The sequence below is a fragment of the Ambystoma mexicanum genome, chromosome 9 (genome assembly GCF_040938575.1).
Source record: "Ambystoma mexicanum isolate Mex_15411 chromosome 9, UKY_AmexF1_1, whole genome shotgun sequence".
Taxonomy (NCBI): domain Eukaryota; kingdom Metazoa; phylum Chordata; class Amphibia; order Caudata; family Ambystomatidae; genus Ambystoma; species Ambystoma mexicanum.
This window is the reverse complement of record NC_090931.1, coordinates 197,035,520-197,056,288: the sequence shown is the minus strand read 5'-3', so window position 1 is coordinate 197,056,288 and position 20,769 is coordinate 197,035,520. Positions and strand designations below refer to the sequence as shown.

Sequence of the window (20,769 nt, the reverse complement as noted above, 5' to 3'; positions counted from 1 at the left end):
ATTGGTTACTAGTAGAAAGACAGTTCAGAAACAAAACTGAAACAAATTTTTTCTTTACTGAGGATTCCCAGCCTGACAACGGGAAATATTCATGAGCATGTAAAACCATGCCAGATCCATGGTGGAGAACAACAGTTACAGGTAAGTAACTTGTTCCACACCAAGCACGACTTCGAGAAAAAGAAGAGAGAGCTCAACATATGCGTCTTGCACGAAGCCAACACACTATCATTGGAAACAAGAAATTCCAAGTTAGACAACCTCTCAAAAGGATCTCAAAACCCCACAGAGGTGATCAATCAAGATTTCTCTATTTTCTCGCAAATTAAGGAGAGCGGATATAACAAATTCACCATTGGTTCTTAATTTAGCTCAAACCTGCCTCCATCCATTGGTCACGGACACAGCCCAACCAAACAGCCCCTAAAGCTTCCCCAAGAAAGGCCTTAATGAAAGACACTTTGTGACTTTCGAAACAATGACGACTAGCAGGAGTGAAGGTAACACGGGCCTTGTTGTGATGGTTGCAAATGATGAATCACAATTGATACAAGACTTCATGGACTTATCCCAGTACTCCGTCAAACAATCAGAATCTGAGATGTCTATGTTGAACTCTGCCCTCCTGGGACCCCGAGGTCAGCATCAAGAAAATAGAAAAAACATGGAAACACCGGCTGTTACTACAGAGGGACCAACTTCTCCGCTATTTCTGATGCTTACCAAAAAGAGAAATGGAGTGTTCAGGAGGGCGGAGCATCCTTGACGGGCCCATAGCTCAGAACTCACCCTCTAGTACCTTCAAGACAAGATGGCTGCACCTTGAGGAGGTTAGGGTGCAGGATTCACTTACTCCAACACACTTTAATAAGGACAACTCAATAGCTTGGCAAAGGGAAGTCCATTTAATGACAAGTACAAAAAACGGGTAAACGAATGGGAATCATCAATGATGCGATCGCTTGTCTCGCTTCAACTCCCAACTCCTTCATGCTTACAGTAACTTTTATAGCAAATTCACGTCATCGTTGATGTGTAAAACTCATAAGTTTGACATGCAATTCTATTGGTTGGAAAAGGTAATTAAGTATATGTGCTATATCTATATATGGTAACAGTGTGTGTGGATTGGATAACTCTTATCGGGCAGGCGTCTACGCCCATCCCACTACATCACTTGTGATAGACGTCACTACGACGTCTTGGTTCTACAAACTATAGGATCCTAGATTATTTGGTCCATTGTAATTGGGTGGGTTACACCCCTAGGCATAAATCTCCACTTTAATTAGCAGCATGCAGAATGGACACCCAGATGCAGAGTGCCCCAAGATTCACCCTGCCTCCCTTCCATCAATCAGTACCTCCACGGCTATGTGTCAATTAGGTTGCTGAGGATGACCTCGAAACTGTAGCTTCTTATCAGGAAAAGTTATGGCATCCTCGGGTTCTGGGTGGCATCAGACGTTGGTACCTCTTTGCCCTTGGCTAGTCACGTGTCTGTTCACCATGAATCTGCTTCATTTTCCTTCTTTTTGTATATTTGATTCTGTGTTCAGCCTAGTCACCTGCCTGGGGTCTTTTTATCTCGACCTTCATTGGCTGGCAGTCATGCTCTGAAGTTTCGATTCTTCATGGTTGCCGCTCTCTTCCCTTCCTGGAGTTGACCTCGAATTCCCAAGCATGAGCTACTTCGCTTTTCCCTTCTGGCTTTAGCTGGAATATGAATCTCGGCCTTGATGGCCACTTGCAGCCTGGGCTTAGTTCTGCTTCACAAAATGGAGTTGCACTTGTATAGTGTGCTTCATTGAGGTAGATATATAATTGGCACATGACGCTCTAAGCTTCTACTAAGCATTGCAAGCAGTACCGTTTACTGAGCTTCTTGCGTTCTGAGCCTATTTACATGCATTCAGTCAGTTGCACAATTCGATCCTGGATACGTTCTTTGTGCTGCAACGTGGTATCTTCTTATACGTCTGTCACATCATTATTCTTTACAGTTCGTCCTTGCGTACCTTCTTTTGCTCGTCATTTTATGGTTATCTGTACGTCACGTCTGGGCTCTTATGTCGTCACCAATTGCCTTCCATTAAGGCTCTGTAGGTCTCTTCGGGGACAGTCTGTAAGTAATCGTTTCGTGTCAGCTGCTGGTATGGTTGTCTCAGTGGATACCTTGCAGCCCACGGTTGTCTGGTTATTGGCGCTTCAATAGCTTTACATGCCCTTCTGATGGGTACTGGACAGGGCCCCACCGTGGCTTTCTGTTGGTTCATTTGCTCCTTATAAATCACATATCTTGGCGAGTATGCTTTTGGCATCTCGACATAGGTGGCTGGAGTGCAGGCCATATTTGGGACCTCCTCTACAAGAGCATCTAAGAGACAACACAGTGGGGAAATATTGGACACAAATCTACCTCTCTTCATCACAAGTCTAACCAGAGAACCACCTAGTCATTGTCAATTTGAGAACAGAAGGAAGAGCCCTGACCCTGCCTTCACTTGCCGTTACCTCTAAGCAGTTGATCAGATCCTTTCCAAAGACGACGTTATGGATACACAAACTATGAGAAACAACTCAGTAAACCTAAAATGAAATAGTCAGAGAGAATCTTGGACAAAGGAGACAACTTTATATTGAACAGAAAGACGGTCATGGCACTTTTCCATTGTATTCCAAACCTTCAAGTCCTCCCAGAAGATCTGAAGATAATTGAATTTGGGGATGAACACCGTATAGACGGCATTTATCTTCATATTCCATCCCCAGTGGTAAAGGGGATGTTACTGGACTCAACAAAGTTTGTCAAGGCTTGGTTTTGACTTAAGACCAGCTAAGACCCCTGATGGCTCGTTGACCCCTCTGCGAGAAATGGAGGCGGCTACAGGAGAAACAGGGAATCCATCAGAAAGATCAAGAGCTCCTCTCATCCCCTAAGTGATGCCCTGGAGGAAAACAAGGGAAATTTAAATTTGTATGCATGCATTGGAGACGGGCCATGTCCCAAAAGGCCTGAGACTTAACTTGAATGTTACATTCAAGCCGGATCAACTTCCGGACCAAATGAGAGGGATAGAAACGCCTTTAAGTGGACAGAATGTGGAGCCTGAATAATCAAATTTGTCCCGAATACCGGGCGCACTGGCCCAACAAGCCTTTGCATAGCCACCCAAGATGACGCCTTTTTACTTACCAAAACCAGACGGGCATTAAGCCATCATGCCCGCAAGCAATCATTTAAAGATGGCATCTTGGAACACAAGGGTTTTCAAACATCTGATAGCCCACAGTGATGTAAACCTGGGGGCCTATGACCTCCTCTGTCTGCTGGAAACTTGGTTGTCGGAAAGGCCCAGCCTCGATGAATACAAAGTAATCCTGTGCCCAGCTTCCAAAGGCCTAAAAGGATGTCCAAAGGAAAGGAGCAGAAATGGGCGGAACCCTCTTTTTTTTAAGGGGGCCTGACTCTAGAGGGTTAGGAGGATCAATAGAAGAAAGGGTAGAGGCAAAGGCTACCCTGCACAAAGGCGCGACAGGGGGTCACAGGAGACCTTGCAGGGAAGCTAGGTTGCTACTAGCTTGAAAAGAGATCACCGTAGGGTACAAAAAACAGGAGGGTTTATTTCAACAAGAAGACACATTTACAAAAGTTTGTGCCGTAGCACATGACATATGCATACTGAAGTACTTTAATAGTTTGCATATTGGTGGGTTAGTGCAGGTAGTGACAATCTATTCCATGTATTGTTTACAATTACAATACATTAACATTGTCGACACATTAGTTGGTGTTTCTGGTTCGGTAGGTTGTTGGCAAAAGGCAGTGGCTGGATGGAATGGAGCAGCGCTGCAGACTTGTACCGAACTGTCTTCAGGACAAGGCTCGTGGTCAGACTTGGTTAAAAGAGGAAGGTGTCTTCCTAGAGTTTAAGAAGGTAGACGCGTTTAGAATACGGTGATGCAAAAATACTAGAATTTGGAAAAGGAAGGCTGCAAGGGGAGGACCTACCATGTGCAGTTAACTAGACGCCATGGCTTCACCAGCTGCTGTTTTGCTGCGGCTGAGGGGGGCGGTCTGCGGAAATCAGATGCCCGGATCTAGGTTGAAAGGAGTCACAGGTGACTATGGTGAAAGGCAGATAGTGTGATCTGCTTATAGATCGCACAAGGGATTTACCGTGCCTATGCGGTTAGTGCAACACGAGCACAGGGCTGTAGATGGTCGTGGGTCTGGGGGTGGCCAAAGGCAGATGCACTGGGCTAACTATGTGCCTAGGTTGGTACCCAAAAAAGGAAAGCGGATGCTGTGCTGGGCGTAGTACATCAGAGTCACGTATGCACTACGTGGGTGAAGACATCCCACAGTGCTTGAGCTCAAGTATGCAAGAGCGCAAAAAAAGCACGTGGGTATGGTGCCGACCAAGGCAAGTAGTTTAGCTGAAGGAATACTTGCGGTGCTGTGGTGGATTGAGCAGAGAGGAGCGAAGAGTGATAAAGTGAACTGCCACGGAATTAAATAGAATTCCGCGTGAGTGAAAAGACAGAGGCTCTCAAAATGCTATGGTGAATTTAGCAAATAAAGTACATTTAGCAGCGTTGAAGTCGAAGTGGCATGATTCGCTGGTGCTGATCAGAGCGGGTGGATGCGAAAGTAAAAGCAAACAAAAAACCGTTTGGACGGCAAGAGTCTTACCTATGCCGAAGCCGCGGAGCAGGGAAATGGATTAATCACTGTAGGCTGTTGTGCGCATGAGTATCAGGGGGATCTTGTTTAAATCAGAAACGAGGCTGGCAGCAGGCGCGTGGAGTGTGCATGCGCCAAGGAGGTAGTGTCTGTGTCTTGGATGATGCTGTGAAACGTTACAAAAAAATGCCACAAAAATACCTAGCCATGATGGAAACACTTAAAGAAGACATTTTGGCAAGGTGACAAAAAATGTAAAGAATTGGCATTGGCAATGTCCGGCATTTGTTTGTGGAGCATAGATATGCATATACATGACAGGAGTGAGTGATCAAAAATACAAATAATTCGCATGATTTAGTGTTTTGATCGTTCATGTGTTGGATACTGTGGCATTTCAAAATGGATTAAGCAGACCAGTGTTGCTGGACATACAAAGCATCAACATAGGAGGTATGAGTTACGTATTTATATACATCCCAAAAATTATTTTTTGCAATACAATAATCATGATTACCACATACTCGGTCCTTGCTGAAAAAAGGGGTGACCGGTGTGTAGTAAAACATCTGATAGCCCACAGTGATGTAAACCTGGGGGCCTATGACCTCCTCTGTCTGCTGGAAACTTGGTTGTCGGAAAGGCCCAGCCTCGATGAATACAAAGTAATCCTGTGCCCAGCTTGCCTAGTGGGTATGCGGCCAAATTGACAGAGGGCTAGCCTTTCACATGGGTGTGACCAAGGGGTGGATCCAATTTATATTGTTAAAGAATTTTTGTGGCATTTTTTTTAACGTTTCACAGCGTCATCCCAGACACATACTACCTCCTTGGCACATGCGCACTCCACGTGCCGCCTGCTAGCCTCGTTTCTGATTTAAACAAGATCCCCTGATACTTACGCGCACAACAGCCTACAGTGATTAATCCTTTTTCCTGCTCCGCGGCTTTGGCATAGGTTCGACTCTTGCCGTCCAAACGGTTTTTTGTTTGCTTTCACTTTCGCATCCACCCGCTCTGATCAGCACCAGCGAATCATGCCACTTCGACTTCAACGCTGCTAAATGTACTTTATTTGCTAAATTCACCATAGCATTTTGAGAGCCTCTGTCTTTTCACTCACGTGGAATTCTATTTAATTCTGTGGCAGTTCACTTTATCACTCTTCGCTCCTCTCTGCTCAATCCACCACAGCACCGCAAGTATTCCTTCAACCAAACTACTTGCCTTGGTCGCCCCCATACCCACGTGGTTTTTTTTGCGCTCTTGCATACTTGAGCTCAAGCACGGCGGGATGTCTTCACCCACGTAGTGCATACATGACTCTGATGTACTACGCCCAGCACAGCATCTGCTTTCCTTTTCTGGGCACCAACCTAGGCACTTATAGTTAGCCCAGTGCATCTGCTTTTGGCCACCGACCATCTACAGCCCCGCGCTCATGTTGCACCAACCGCGTAGGCACGGTAAATCCCTTGTGTGATCTATAAGCACATCACACTATCTGCCTTTCACCATAGTCACCTGCGGAAGTCAGATGCCTGGATCTAGGTTGAAAGGAGACGCAAATCAACCTAGATCCAGGCATCTGACTTCCGCAGACCGCCCCCCGCCCCCCAGCCGCAGCAAAACAGCAGCTTGTGAAACAAGACCACAGCCATGGCGTCTAGTTACCTGCACATGGTAGGTCCTCCCCTTGCAGCCTTCCTTTTCCAAATTCTAGCATTTTTGCATCACCGTATTCTAAACGCGTCTACCTTCTTAAACTCTAGGAAGTCGCCTTCCTCTTTTAACCAAGTCTGACCACGACCCTTGTCCTGAAGACAGTTCGGTACAAGTCTGCAGCGCTGCTCCATTCCATCCAGCCACTGCCTTTTGCCAACAACCTACCGAACCAGAAACACCAACTAATATGTCGACAATGTTAATGTATTGTAATTGTAAACAATACATGGAATAGATTGTCACTACCTGTACTAACCCACCAATATGCAAACTATTAAAGTACTTCAGTATGCATATGTCATGTGCTAGGGAATATTAACTTTTGTAAATGTGTCTTCTTGTTGAAATAAACCCTCCTGTTTTTTTGTACCCTACGGTGATCTCTTTTCAAGCTAGTAGCAACCTAGCTTCCCTGCAAGGTCTCCTGTGACCCCCTGTCACACCTTTGGCCAGGGTAGCCTTTGACTCTATCCTTTCTTCTACTAAAAGGATGCCCTACATCAGGCATATTAACCTCTGGAAGATCATCTGGAAGCGGCTTGAACCTTTTATAAAAACAATGTTTGCCAATTTATTTGCTCAAGAACTACTGGCGAGATGGAAGCATCTAGGGAAATCATTAGACCAGGATACATCATCTATCTTGGTGGTCCTTCTAAACCTTTACTTGAACCCCCAACACACTCCAACAAAACATTTCTGGACATGGTCACAAGTCTTATCGATGAGGCATATAGCAACCAGTACACAAACAACATCATCTTGTGTGGTGATCTCAATGCAAGATGTTTATAAGATGACCGCGGAAAGAGCGGGTCTTAACACAACCAAGCTTCAGTCGAGAGACGAATTTCATGGATGTCTCTCATGGCCTCACGTGACCTGCATATCTTAGACAGGCTGAGGGGGACAAACCATCAGTGGTGACTTGGGAGCGAGGTAACCAACATGCAGTTATTGACTGTCTTTGTATCCAGAGACGTCTTGCACCTCGTTACGACATTCAAAGTGGTCTAGACGATAAACAGCAATAACAACCTGTTATGTTTAACTTGGGCCGCGGCAGCGGAACCGAAAATACAACGAATGATGACATTGGTAGAAGAATGCAACAGAGGCACACAATTACAATTGAATAAAACCGCAATTGAAAAATGAACAGAGGATTACATAAACAACTTAAGATCTGACTGCGCTGATAATGAGAAACCAAAAGTGGATTGCACTTCGCTTCTTGAATGCTACCGTATCCAAAAACGAGGTCTAAAGACGGAGTCAATTAAGACTCCATACATGCGACGCCTTACTCGTGGAAAAAAGAAGAGCGTGAAGAAGGTATAAATTTCTAGCTGTAAAGACAAATCACCGGGAAGACAAAGAAAAGGCAACCATTGCAATTAAGAACTAGAAAAACTGGATTCTTACATACAGAGTAAAAGTGTATCAAAATGACTCAGAACATGCTACGAGCGATCTGTGGCAGGAAAGTGAAAGACTTCTGGTCACTGGTAAAATCCACAGCGGCTAATACTACTGATCCCCAGCAGAACAACGTCCAGGAACAAGGATGGGTGGATCACTCCACAAACCTTTTTCAGGGAGAAAAGGATTTTCCTAGACATTTACTAGTGAACTTGGCAGAACCATGGGACATCCTGCCCCCCCACTCACGATGTAGAACATATACTGGGGAAAATACAGAAATGGAATACTTCAAGGGTCCCTGGCTGCGACGGATTGGCTAATGCTATCCTGAAAGAATATCCAGAGGCATGGGCTCTTTTCATTCAAAAAGTTATTGAGCAAATTGCACAAACCCACTCAATTCCCAGTTCATGGAGGAAATCAACAGTGGTCCCCATTTTCAAGAACGGTCAAAAGGAAATCCAAAGGAATTATCGTCCCATGGCAATGTTAGTGTGATTGAGAAGGTTTTTGGCTCTTTAGTCCTACAATGTTTACAAGACTGGAAAAAGGCAGTGGGTTGCAATGACCCCTTCCAAACTGGCTTTGTAAAGATTTTGATAAAGCTGCAAATAATTCTCCTTCAGAGTATTCTGAAGGTGATGGTGCGGGAGGGAAGACTGAGAATCTTTGTAGCCTTTGTGGAGGTGGTCCAAGCCTACCAGGCCAATCAACAAACCCTGTGGGGAAAAATTGGCCGCCTGGAGCTGTACAACGCCAATTTTAGAACCTCTAATCACCATCCAATTCAAATACCACCATGCAAGTGCGTCTCGACCAATCTGGTATATTATCAAAAGAAAATACCACAGCTAGAAGCACTGTTCAACTTTTTGTTTTTGCCGATCTCCAGCATTTTTATCCCATGATCAGATCCTTTCCACCGATTATAGGGAGCTTTCCTCTTACCTCCTGTACGCTGATGATCTGGTCCTTATAGACCATAGTGCAGTGGGCCTTCAGCGTCGGCTGACTGTCTCCAGAAATACATCAATGAGAACAACCTGTAGATAAATAAAGAGAAAAGAAAATCATGTGCTTGGAAAAATCAAGGAATGAGAAATTGCAATGGTTTCTGGGACACTCACAGATTGAACAGATTAAACAATTCAAATACCTAGGAGTCAGGCTGAATAACTGCTCAGTGGCAACTCCGATGTTGGACCTTTTGTGTGAGAGAACCAAGACCTTGGCCGGCCAGGTGGGGGCAATGGATAAGAAATTCGGCTGTTTTTTTTCTATGTTACCGGTGTTGAACTATTACAAATGAAAAGTAGTTCCTTCATTGACATACGGTGCCTACATGCTAGACATTCCAAAGAAAATATGGCCCAAGTTCGAGGGTCTCTTTGGGAAGAGAGTCCTGCAACTTCCAAAGTGAACTTCAATGGCTATCTTGCGCAGAGAGCTTGGCCTTCTTTCCCTCCAATCTGTGGTAGAATAGAAGAGCCTGGCACTGCTTACAAAAATCTCTTTACCCGCACGGCCGAAAATCTTTGAGATTATTAACAAAGAACAAACATTTGGAGCCAATAAACCATTGGACAATTGGGTGACCAAAAACGGAACTGAACTGGGGTAAATCGATTGCATGGAACTGGACCTGCGATTAAACCCAACAAGACATAAAAATAAAAAAAAGCTAGGAGAAAATGATTGGATCCTTACTCTTGCTGCAGCATCTAGCTATCAGTTAACAGCACACCTACCAGTAAAATGCAGAAAACTAAACATGCTCGCGGGATACCCGATGATAAAGTTCCCCAGCAGATTTTTCCGAGACCAATTCTTAAGGATTCATCAGAATCTCCTCCCCACCAATGAGACCATCGCAATAAGAGAAAAATCTGACCAAAATAAATGTTGATACTGCATAGGCAAAGAATAGGTAGAAAGCCTGAAACAACATCTACTCCATTGTCCAGTCATCACTTCCTGAAATTCCCATCATAAGATGCAGGGGATTGGTGGGTTATTATAATGTGTGGTGATAAGATAACATTTGTGATAGCAGTGGTGTCATTCATGGTCAAAATCTTTCAGAAATCAGACGAGTAGACTCATGTACAGAAAATGGGGGGGGGGGAATAACTTGGAGCAGACAAGTTGGCTGTTTGCCAAAGAAGTTGGACTTTTCTTAAAAGGAAATTTTGAATTATTCTTAAAAGGGGAAAATCAAATTTCGTTTGTTTTTTGTAAAAATTGTATATCCATTAAATCAAAATTCTTTTTTTTTTTTTTTAAAGTTCACTGTGCTTACTTGAAAATACATAACTAGGTCACTCTTACACCCTCTTAATCACCAGATCACAGGCAGACACCCCTCACAGTTCCATCTGCTTCCATGAATTGAAATATGCAGCCAACTTTAAATAAATATAAGCCATGTCCCCTCAGTGTCTTGCACTCTGTTGTCCAAGTGCAGACTGCATAGCTACAATACTAGCAAGCCCCCGACCACAACTTCCTGTCAAGTCTGGCAGAGGTTGAATGGCAAATGAAGGTGATATACAATCTACATGTGAGCCTCTGGGTATGAAGCGCTTTATAAATAACCTATCATATCATTATAAGTGAACTGAATTAAGGATAAAAGGATTGTGCAAAAGGGGAACACAGGTCCTTTTGAGTGTAAACAAATGGAGTGTGAAGGGGCATTGGGGATGTGTAGCAAAGGAGGGACACCAGAGAGTGATGTGTGGGGTAAATGAGACCGAGGTACACATTGTGAAGGCATCCTGTATCAAGACACAGGCAATGGACTTAAAGTTTAAACAAAATATATTAACTTAAATGTCAGGATAGTTGAAGGTGTAACTTGCCCTATGCGGAAGTGGGATTTCCCTACCTGAACGAAACTAAGGAAAGTCTGATGCAACGCAAATAGTGCAACGTAATAGTCCCTCTGTGTCCAAAACCTATTCTCGCCCACAGAACTAGAACAAACAAGTGTGTAGGGATGGCGAAGTCAAAATAAACCGTGTTAAACTTATTGAGCTTCTTCCAGCTCACAGCTTCTTCTCAGCTCCCCTTCCCTAAGTACAAGAAAGTTCCATGAACAAGAGTTTTGAAGTTGACCTTTTTCCAGCTCACTTTTCCAATGGAACGCCCACTAGGAAATTGGAGTGCGAGCATTGGAGCTAGCTATTTTTCGTGCCATCAGGCAAAGATTAGCAGCCAAAGCCATTTTAAGTGGGAACATTTCCTTAACAAACGAAGGAAACGAACGTAGCATTTACTTGCATGCATGGAATCTAAGAAGTGCTCAGGAATGCCTGCCAGCAAACGTACCTTTACCTAAAGTGAGGTGCTCACACCTGATAAGACAAACCAAAAACATATGCTAACAGCCATTTAAAACTAGGAACAAACCTGACAAACCTTTTTGTTTTGCTTTAACCTACACAAGAAAAGCTTTTAAAAAATTGCAGATCCCTCCATTTGGAACAGGATATCATCAACACATTGGTATTTAGGCCCTGACTTGAAAACGACCAAAACGGTTGAAACGCGTGTTGGCACAGTATGGGCCCACTATTGAAGAATTAATAGATGAACTATTGGACAAGATATACCACGTTGAACCGTTTTAGGACTTTTGCAGTCTCACATTTTTAGACCGTGCGTTCTCCCCAGATCACTGGATTGTTTTGTTACTTTACAGGGTTTGGGTAACCTATGATCTGATAGGATAGCAGCAGTCTTGTCACACCAATTGGATCTGAAAGAACGTTTCTAAACAGTTAAATATTTTCCTTGTTATGCATTTAGTGCTCTGATGCCCGGATACCCAAACAGTTGTCTCACTCTTCTCTTTTCTGCATCTCTTAGTCTCTTATTTCAGATCTTCGTTTTCTTAAAGGCTTTTTCTCTTATTTTACTAAATGGATTTGGGAAATGCTTCCCCTCGTTGAATATTACACTCTTAATCAACTCACCTATCCAACTGTCCCTAGATCTATCTAACTATAACTGTATACAAATAGTTGCTTAATGTTAACACACTAAAATGAACTGTGACTTTGAATTTTGGAAAATCAATAGTCCTTCGACCCCTTGCTGCTTTCTTTTCAGTTTTGGTCATCTTTATATTTAAAAACTCTTGAACATGCACAAAGACAATTGGTTTGGTTTTTCATTAAAAGTTCATGCCCTCTTTATTGTCCCATGTATGACAGTTTTCTTTCATCTGCAAATATTTTTGATGCATGACGCTTCTCTCTGCATCCCAGATTCTCTGACTGAATGACTGAAACTGGTGCGGTGCAGCGCGTAGACACTGCTCTCTGTGAGAAATCTCAGGATATTCTCACTCTATGCAGGTGTCCAGAGAAAGGACATCACTTTTGGATCCTGACCCTAGGGGTAGAAAGGCGAGTCAGCATCACCTGGGTTGGACAGTCCTTGGGGATTGGGAGTGGGGTACTTTTAGGTGAGACATGGTATACCCCTTATTCTCATGATAACCAATCTAACTTCCCCTCGACCCTTATGGGTCATTATAAAAGTGTTCCACTTCATCCACCCTGGTTTGCTAAATTCTGGTCAGGTAATGTAAAAGCCTAACTCGCACCTGAAGCCTGTTAGCCCAACACAGCTGTATAAAAGGAAGAGCTGCTGGCACAGAAGGGAGAAGGAAAGTGGAAACTGTGCGGGAGTGAGAGAAGCCAGGATGCCAGTATGCTGAACAAGTCCCTGGAAGTCCTGCTGGATGGTGAATGCAGACCGGAGTCAGAGGCGAAGCTACGCATAGCGGCTTGCGAGTGCTTAATGGAGCACACAGCTATATGGCTTTCCCTCAGGAGTTGCCAAGACTTTGCAAGTGTCGGGGACACCTAAAATACCTGGGGCGCTCGAAGAAGACTGTGAATACAGTAACTGTTAATGAAACAAGTGAAAGTAACATATTGAATTGAATGAAACGAGGCAAGTTACTTCTAGTGAATACAGCATTGATTGAAACAAGCAAGGATGCATATATTTGAATACTGAATCGAAAGAAATAAGCAAAGGTATACTTTGAGTGAAAGCAACATCTTTGGCAAACTGAACTACTTATATGAATGAAAGAGACTTTGAATAAAGCAGAATCAAGATTAAGAAACCACTTAAGTGAAAGTTGTGAAGCTGTGGTTTAAGAACCTGCCTGTCGATCAAACTATTGAACTCGGAAAGAAACCTGGAAGTTCCTGGTTGTGTGACCTGCAGTGGGTGGACCATGTGTCTAAAACTGCGCCAACACCAGAGAACTACTATTTGTGATACAAAGGATGATGGAAAAGTAAATGCTAATTTCTTGGTTGCGTGACCTTTAATGGGTGGACTGTCTGGTCTAAAACTGCGCCTAGACCAGAGAGCATTTTTATCCAAACAAGGAAGTTTACTTTAATGAAAAACAGGAAAACAACTGATGAACATCAGTCTTGCGTAAGGGAACCCTGAGTTACAAAGAATAGTGAAAGTCAAGTTGAAAGACAAAGCTACAAGATATTTCTTTTGATATGTACTTTAAGCTTGGGGAAAGGAAACCTAAATATTGGCGCCTTGGAACTGTGTTACCCTGGAACTGTGTTGAACTTGGGGAAGGGTACCTCTATCGTCACAAAGACATAACAATGTGTTTTGTTTCTAACATTTAAAGGAAGGCAAATGAAACCCTTTGGTGAACTTGACATTTGGGAAAGCAAGCTAAAGAATAAGCCAGAACTAGAAAACCGCTCAGAACTTTTGGACGTCCCTACCCTTGCTGCTTCACCCCTATTTTACTTAAATGGAACTCCTGTTCATTTAATGAACATTACCTCAGAATGGGGCAAACCCACAACCATTTTATACTACAGACACTTCAGATCTGGCACATGTGCAGGCCACCAGTGTTTACCTGAATACTAGTAAATGGTGAAGGCTGACTGTATGGGACCCTATTTGATAAGGGTGGAGGAAGGACCCTGCATAAATCCTTGAATATCTGAGACCAAACATAAGTGTTCTTCTCAAACTGCGATCGGGGGTGTTGCTTGGGGCAAAGGGGAGGCGTGAGGTGGCTATAGCCCCAGATAGGAGCTCACGGGCTACAGCCAAAAGGCTAGCTAGCCCGAGTTCCAACAGTCCCGACATTAGCCTAACGCCAGATCTTTTCCAGACCTGGCAACACCTGGACTGCTATGCCTTACACTAACAGGATAGATACATTAGCAGATGCTTTGGGGGTTTCTGAAAACCTATCTGAAGGGGTGCTTAAGACACACACTTTTTAGCTGCAGTCATGATTGCTTCGGAGTTTCAAAACTCCTAGAAATTATGTGTTTTTTTTTTTTCCAAGAGCGTTGTCTTCAGCTGATTGGTGCCTAAGATTTATCACAGACTAATCAGTGTCTCTGCCCAAGGCATTCCCCCTCTTGAAAGCCCTACCTGGCAGCTGCAAGTCATTCTTTTCAGCAAGCAATCTGCTTTCGTGTGGCAATATCCCCAGGAGTGTTACATGGGGCAACAAAGGTAGCCCAGAGACATGTTTAGCACCCCTTTCCAGAACCAAGTGTTCTCATGCGGCTCAAGACATTTGTTGCGATACTGATCCGAAATATACTGCAGGCGCCGATGATGGCCCCACAGACCCCTTTTGAGTGTCTAGTGTGAAAAGGATTAGATGATTAGATTTCCCTATTTCACTCTCTTCACTTGGGGGAGTCGGGGGTCGGGGGGAGGGAAGGGGATTTGAATAAAATACAAATCTCAGACACTCCTCTGTTGTCTGCGAGCTCTGTTATGTTATGTTCATTTATAGAGCGCGCTTTCACCCGAAGGCATCTTGGCGCTGGGAGGAGGAAAGAGCTACACGCATGAGGGCACGGAGAGGCTTAGGGAAACCTCAGAGTCAAAAAAGATGGGTCTTAAGAGCCTTCTGAAAGGCAGAGTGATTAGATGGTGACTTCAGGGTCAGTGGAAGACTGTTCCACAGTTGAGTCGTTGCAATAGAGAAAGCACAACCTCCCAGTCGCACACGACGAAAGGAGGGCACCATGAGTAGACCACCCGAGGCTGAGCGCAGCGAGCGGTTAGGAACATACTGCTCAAATTGAACACAAAGATACTCGGACCTATTGCCATGCAGAGCCTGGTGAACAGCACCCAGCGCCTTGAATTGAACTCGCTGTGCCACCGGGAGCCAATGGAGAGAACAGAGTAAAGGGGAAATGTGGGACCCATAAGGAGTTCCCGTGCCCGTAGCCAGCCTGGCTGCCAGATTCTGGAAGCGCTGTAATCTGCCAATCAGCCCTTTAGGCTGCACGAGGTACAAGGAATTACAGTAGTACAACCTGCTGAGAATCATTGCTGCTACTACTGGTGGACGCAGCAGGAGAGGGATCAAGTGGAGCACTTTCCTAAGAATTTTCAACTGGAAATGCCCCTGTTGACATACCGAGGAGACTTGGGGGTCCAAAGACAGGTTGGCTGACAAAATAACACCAAGATTTTTAGTGGAAGGAGCCGGGAGTGGGTCCAGGGAGGAGGGCCAGAAAGAAGAAATCCATAGTGGGGGATTGGGGGTGTGGGGGGAACCACCACCAGCACCCCGGTTTTATCTTCATTCAGTTTCAGCCAATGTTGCCCCATCCATTGTTCCACGGTGGTCAGGCACTCATGCAGGCCAGCCGACACCTCAGCCTGATCCAGATCTAGGCGGATCAGAAGCTGGGTGTCGTCCGCATATGAATAGCACCTGATGCCGTAGGAGCAGATGAGGCAAATCGGCAGAAAGATGTAGATGTTAAAAAAAAAAAAAAAAAAATAGGGGACAAAGCAGAACCCTGAGGTACACCACAGTAGAGATGTGACGATTTAGGGAGAAAGGGAGGTAGAGAAAGAGTTTGGGATCGGTCTTCCAGAAAGGAGCCGAACCACACCAATACCCGACTGAGACATCGATCTGGCCCAGGCGTGTAAGCAAGGTAGCATAATCCAGTGTTGAACGTGGCTGAAGGATCTAAAAGAATCAGGGCGCCGTCACCGCCTCATCCACCAGCCTGGCCATGTCGTCCTGATCGTAGACCAGAACACTTTCCGTCCCCCTACCAGGGCAAAAACCAGACTGGGCTGGGTCGAGCATCATGGACGACTCAACAAAGGAAGACAACATAGGAGACACCAGTGATTTGAGCAGTTTCATAAGACAAGGTAAGAGAGAAATGGGGCGGAAGTTAGACTGAAGAGAAGAGCTCCTGTGTGGGTCTGATCGTGGGGGTACATTTGATAGATGAGGACAGAGAATTGATTACAGAAAAGAGTCTTAGGTTGATTTAAGGCAGTTTCAATCCGTTCAGCAAAATAGAGCTTTTTCGCAGCGAGAATGGCCATAGAATAGGTAGAGGGACCAGCCCGAAAGCACTGCTCGTCAGTAGCATCCTAGCCCAGGCGCAGTGATCTCAGTTGATCAGTAAACCAAGGCTCAGAGGGAAGTCTACGAGGTTGAAAATGGCGCAGAGCAGCAGCTGCGTTAGCGGCATCCAGAAACAAAGAGGTAAGTAAAGACATAGGAGGGGAGGCCAGGGACCATTTTTCCTTAACGGAGCAGCCATAGCCTGAAGGTTGGCAGAACGCCAACACCGCCGCAAAATGCGCTCAAGGAGAACCTTAGGTATACTATGATTGCTAAGCAGAGTACAGTCTGATCCAGAACTTGTCCCACGCCGTTCCTTCTCAAATATCAAAAGAGCAAAATGATCTCAACTACTTTAGTAAACACTTGTGTGCAGGCATGTTATAAATGACTTACCATATCATACCTTGACCAGTTTCCACAACTTCAGTGATGAAAGGCAGTTTAGAATCATCCAGAGGTTTCCAGGTTCCCTGACAAGAACCTGAACCAATCATCTTCTTGGATTCACTCCTCCATTTTGGTTGGGGATAGGGCCAGTGCTCTTTAACACTCGTTAAGGAAATAAATGCGAATATATTCATGCACTCTCAAACATCATACAGCAACTTATCGCACAGCTGCATTCTAACAAACCTCACCCTACACATTTCCAGCATCTCATTTTGTGTACCTGAAGCACATTGTGTGTACTTGACAGACGCCAAACTCCATCAAGTTTTAGTCTCAATTGTCGAAAATCATTTCAGATTCAGCTGTGCCATTGGTTCCCTCAATTGTCACGCGCTAGCAGGCCTTCCCAGGCTACATACTTACAGAGAACAACATAGCCCCAAGAAGCCAGGCTGGTTCACTGCAGTGCAAGCAGGTTGACCAGTAAAATCTAATTGTTAGTGCAAAAGACCAGAAAGGAGATTTTACTTTTTTTTTTTTTTTTTACGCGACAAGCTGTCCACCAGTACATGCCTCAGTGGAGAAAATACACAAACAAGACAAAGTAGATAAAGGTTGTGGTTGACCTAAAATTTAGTAAGGAGTTAGACGAGCACCTGCCAGACCCACATTTGGACTGTTTATTCCCTCTCACTACTAAACCGATGGACCTCAAGAAAGGCTACACTCTCCACCATCCTATTCCCAAACTAGAGGTGCTCTGAATTCTTAAATATTATCCTTGTCTATGGTTTCTGTTGTTTTTGGGTTTGAGTTGTTACTTGGTCTATAGCCTGTATTTGCAGAATCCTCTCTAATGGCTGGTGTTTGAGTAGTATGAGACTCATATCCGCAGCATGCAGTCTATTGAAGTTTCTCTGCATTTGGGACGCTTTACCAGGGTTTGAATGATTTCTCAGTCTGTTATTTTAGTAGGGATTCTGTTTTTCCAGTTTCCAGCGTGCCCGTCAATTAATACTTTATTAATTCTCTGTGGCGGTTAAGATTCTATTTTCAAACCTACATTGTTGCACAGTTCGCTTTCCTGTTTTGTGACTTAGTTTGCCAGCAACCACCCTGTCATCCAGGGAATTGTTTCTTGATTCAGCCGTGTGCCAGTAAATGTTCTCTTGGTTCCCTCTGGTTAAAATTACTTTCCCCAGCAGGCAGCGGTCACTTAATGAATTATTTCTCAGTTCATCAGTCTTCCAGCATGAAATGTATCCGCCATTGAGGGCTTTCTCAATTGGCTTTGGGTGTTCAGGCTCAAATCTGCCAGCATGCAATGCATCACTCCGTGAATTCCTTCTCAGTTTTGCATTGTGGAAGTAAGCCTTGGTTTCCCAGCATGTAAATTGAGGCATACATCCTTGGCTTGCTCTGGCAAGTAAGACTCAGATTCTCAGTGTGCTGCATTGTACCATAAATTGCCCCACACTTTGCACTTTTCCCCTGCCAATCACGTTGGGCCTCTTGTCCTCAGTCCTGTTTTTCAGATTTACTCCTTGCCCTTTTCGGATTCCTTCTTAAGGTTCTACCATTGCTCTGTCCTCTCCCTCTGGGTATTGGTTCTTGTCCTCGGGCTCCCACGGCTTAGCTCTGGCTCTCGCCCTTTTCATGTTTCCATGCGGGGCTTGATGAGTTGAAGCAGATCTCTGTTGCACTTCACTCGGTTGGTAGGGATGCACCCTTTCTCTTGGGTTTGTGCCTGTTGGCTGTCAATTTTTCTGGTCTATTGCCCAGTGGTAGGGGTGTTCTGCTCATCCTCCTTGATACTGCCTTTGCCTGTATCCATCATCAACTGGATACTCGGGCCTGTGGTTTCCTTTTCAAATCTTCTCATTCTCACCAGACCACTTGTAAACATTGGCCAGATTCCCCAAGTGATCAGTCACTTTAGTTTACCCTCAGGCTGTGGTCCACAGCATCCTCATAGGTGACTAATAACTCATTCAGGGAAGAAAGACCTCGGAGAAGCTCCCTTGGAACTAGAGTGATTCATCATAGTGCAGTCCGGTGAAGCAACTCTTCTATGCTGTGTAAATGCAAATCACTAATTGCAGAAGGGGCATCTCTAGGTCAGACATGCAGCAGAGTGAACTTGATCTGGGCATTTATACAATTTCTCAGCAAGGATAAAACGATCAACTCCAAGAAGGAGACTCTCCCCAACTCACTGGAATATTATTTAAAGTTGAACTTAAGGCCTCACTTTCTTAGTCACCCTTTCCTTCTAAGCACTACACCAGCTTACAATGAAATCCTATGTAGGTGGTAGTACTGTGCGAATACATTTTCTTTAGCGAGAGTTGCCTTCCTTAAATATGTCAGGATAGATGGCATCCTTTATGCTGTCTAACATATAGGATGCCTCTACGATGTGCAGTGAAACATATAAAAGGGTAAACAAACAAGAGGTACCATGCTGCATAAACCTTGCAGTTCTTGTAATACTCAAGCTTAAGTGTTATGTTTCATTTTGGCTACCATCTTGTGAGTTGCAGTTCCTGACACCAGCAAGGAATATAAAATACATTGCACATCATTGTCTAGAATGGACTGTGTCAATGTAAACCTGTTTATTTTAACCTATGCATATAGTCTGTAGTTTCTGGAATTTAAATCTTTTGTTAAAAAAGCCTCATTTGTGTCCTACAATAAATAAATCATTGTCTTTCTGGCATGCATTGTTTGTTTTTTCTGTGTGCATACGTTTGTGTCTTACTATGGAATCTACCATGTACTAAGCTTCATGAAAACATGTTTTTGTCCTTCCCCTCTTGTCTGCGCACGCCACCTTTTTGTCTTGGCAGAAGAAAGATTTTCCCAGCAGCAGCTTCTATGTGGTAGTGGTGGTTAAGACTGAAGATGAGGCATGTGGAGGCGCCTTGCCCTATTATCCCTTCTCACAAGGTATGCATGATGAACTGGACCCTCTGTAACTAACCTTATGTTTGTTCTGTACTGTACCACACCCTCTGAACCTATTATTATGGTTTATACTGCACTACACCTTTGATCCTTCTGGTTTGCTATACTGCACCCTCTATAAATTACCTTCCGGTTAAAGCTGCACTGCATCCTCTGTAACTCTCTGCGCTGCACTGTCTCTTCTCCAAATATCCTTCTAGTTAATGCTGCATTGCACCCTTTAACTACCTGCATGATACCCCATGTTTGTTTATCCTGCACCTCCTAGTAGCTATCCTATATGTTATACAGCATAAAGGACCTCATCTGTCCTGAAATGTTTAAAGAAAGTAACTGTTGCTAAAATATTTTGATTCTTGGAAGTCTTTGTTTCTGGTTTACAGCCATTTCATTTCTCTATGGCTATGATTTATTATATGTGACTGTGCATTATTATGCAGGCCCATGCTTGTTAGGCGGTGAAAGGAGATGCAAAGGAGCAGGAGGGGAATAGGATTTTAAGAAATTGTGTAAGACAAAGCAGAAAAACTGCAAGACGTTTTGCCAGAAGAACCAAGAGGAACACTTGCACTGCAAGTCTACAAATGGTGACACTATCCGGTCTAAACATCTGAATCGGTAGGGGCTGTTGAACCCCGCTGCCCACCTGTCGGGTTTGAACTTTATCTTCTTCTTTGACTTGTTTACTTTTGTCATTTGAAAGTCTTTGCTGGGTTCTTTTAGCCAGTGTCAGTTCAGCTTGTGAGGTGAAGTCCTTTAAACTACGCGCATGCGCGAAGACTAGTTGCGTAATATAAATTTGAGATCTGCCTTCGGGAGACTCCTGTGCTCCTACTTGCGCATGCGCGACTTCAGAGTCCATTGCATTATGCTGTTCCCCAAAAGAAAAGTGACGGCTGACTTAACACGAGCAGCCGTGAGACTGCAGCCATGCTCCGGGACGACTGCACAGAGTACCCTTTGACACACGGCTTGTAAAAAAGAAAACTCAATCATATGGCTCTGTGGCACACTCGTACGCTGCCTGACGTGTGTTTTCCCCACTGCAGCATTGCGGGCGGAGAACCTCTCGCGCATTAAACCCTATTACTACTACGGGCACAAACAGCCGATGCCTTCTCAAGATAACGGAGGAAAGTTCTAAACACCCAGA

The 20,769-nt window shown here is 44.3% G+C and overlaps 1 protein-coding gene across 2 annotated transcripts in view; it reads left to right on the top strand.

Moving 5' to 3' along the window:
* The window catches only part of SIDT2 (SID1 transmembrane family member 2), a 546,488-nt gene that overhangs the window by 170,275 nt on the left and 355,444 nt on the right, over positions 1 to 20,769 (top strand). For both annotated transcript variants that reach the window (XM_069614482.1, XM_069614483.1), the window contains exon 7: positions 19,499 to 19,598. In XM_069614482.1, the coding sequence (XP_069470583.1) occupies positions 19,499 to 19,598 (100 nt within the window). The remainder of the gene's footprint in view (positions 1 to 19,498; positions 19,599 to 20,769) is intronic.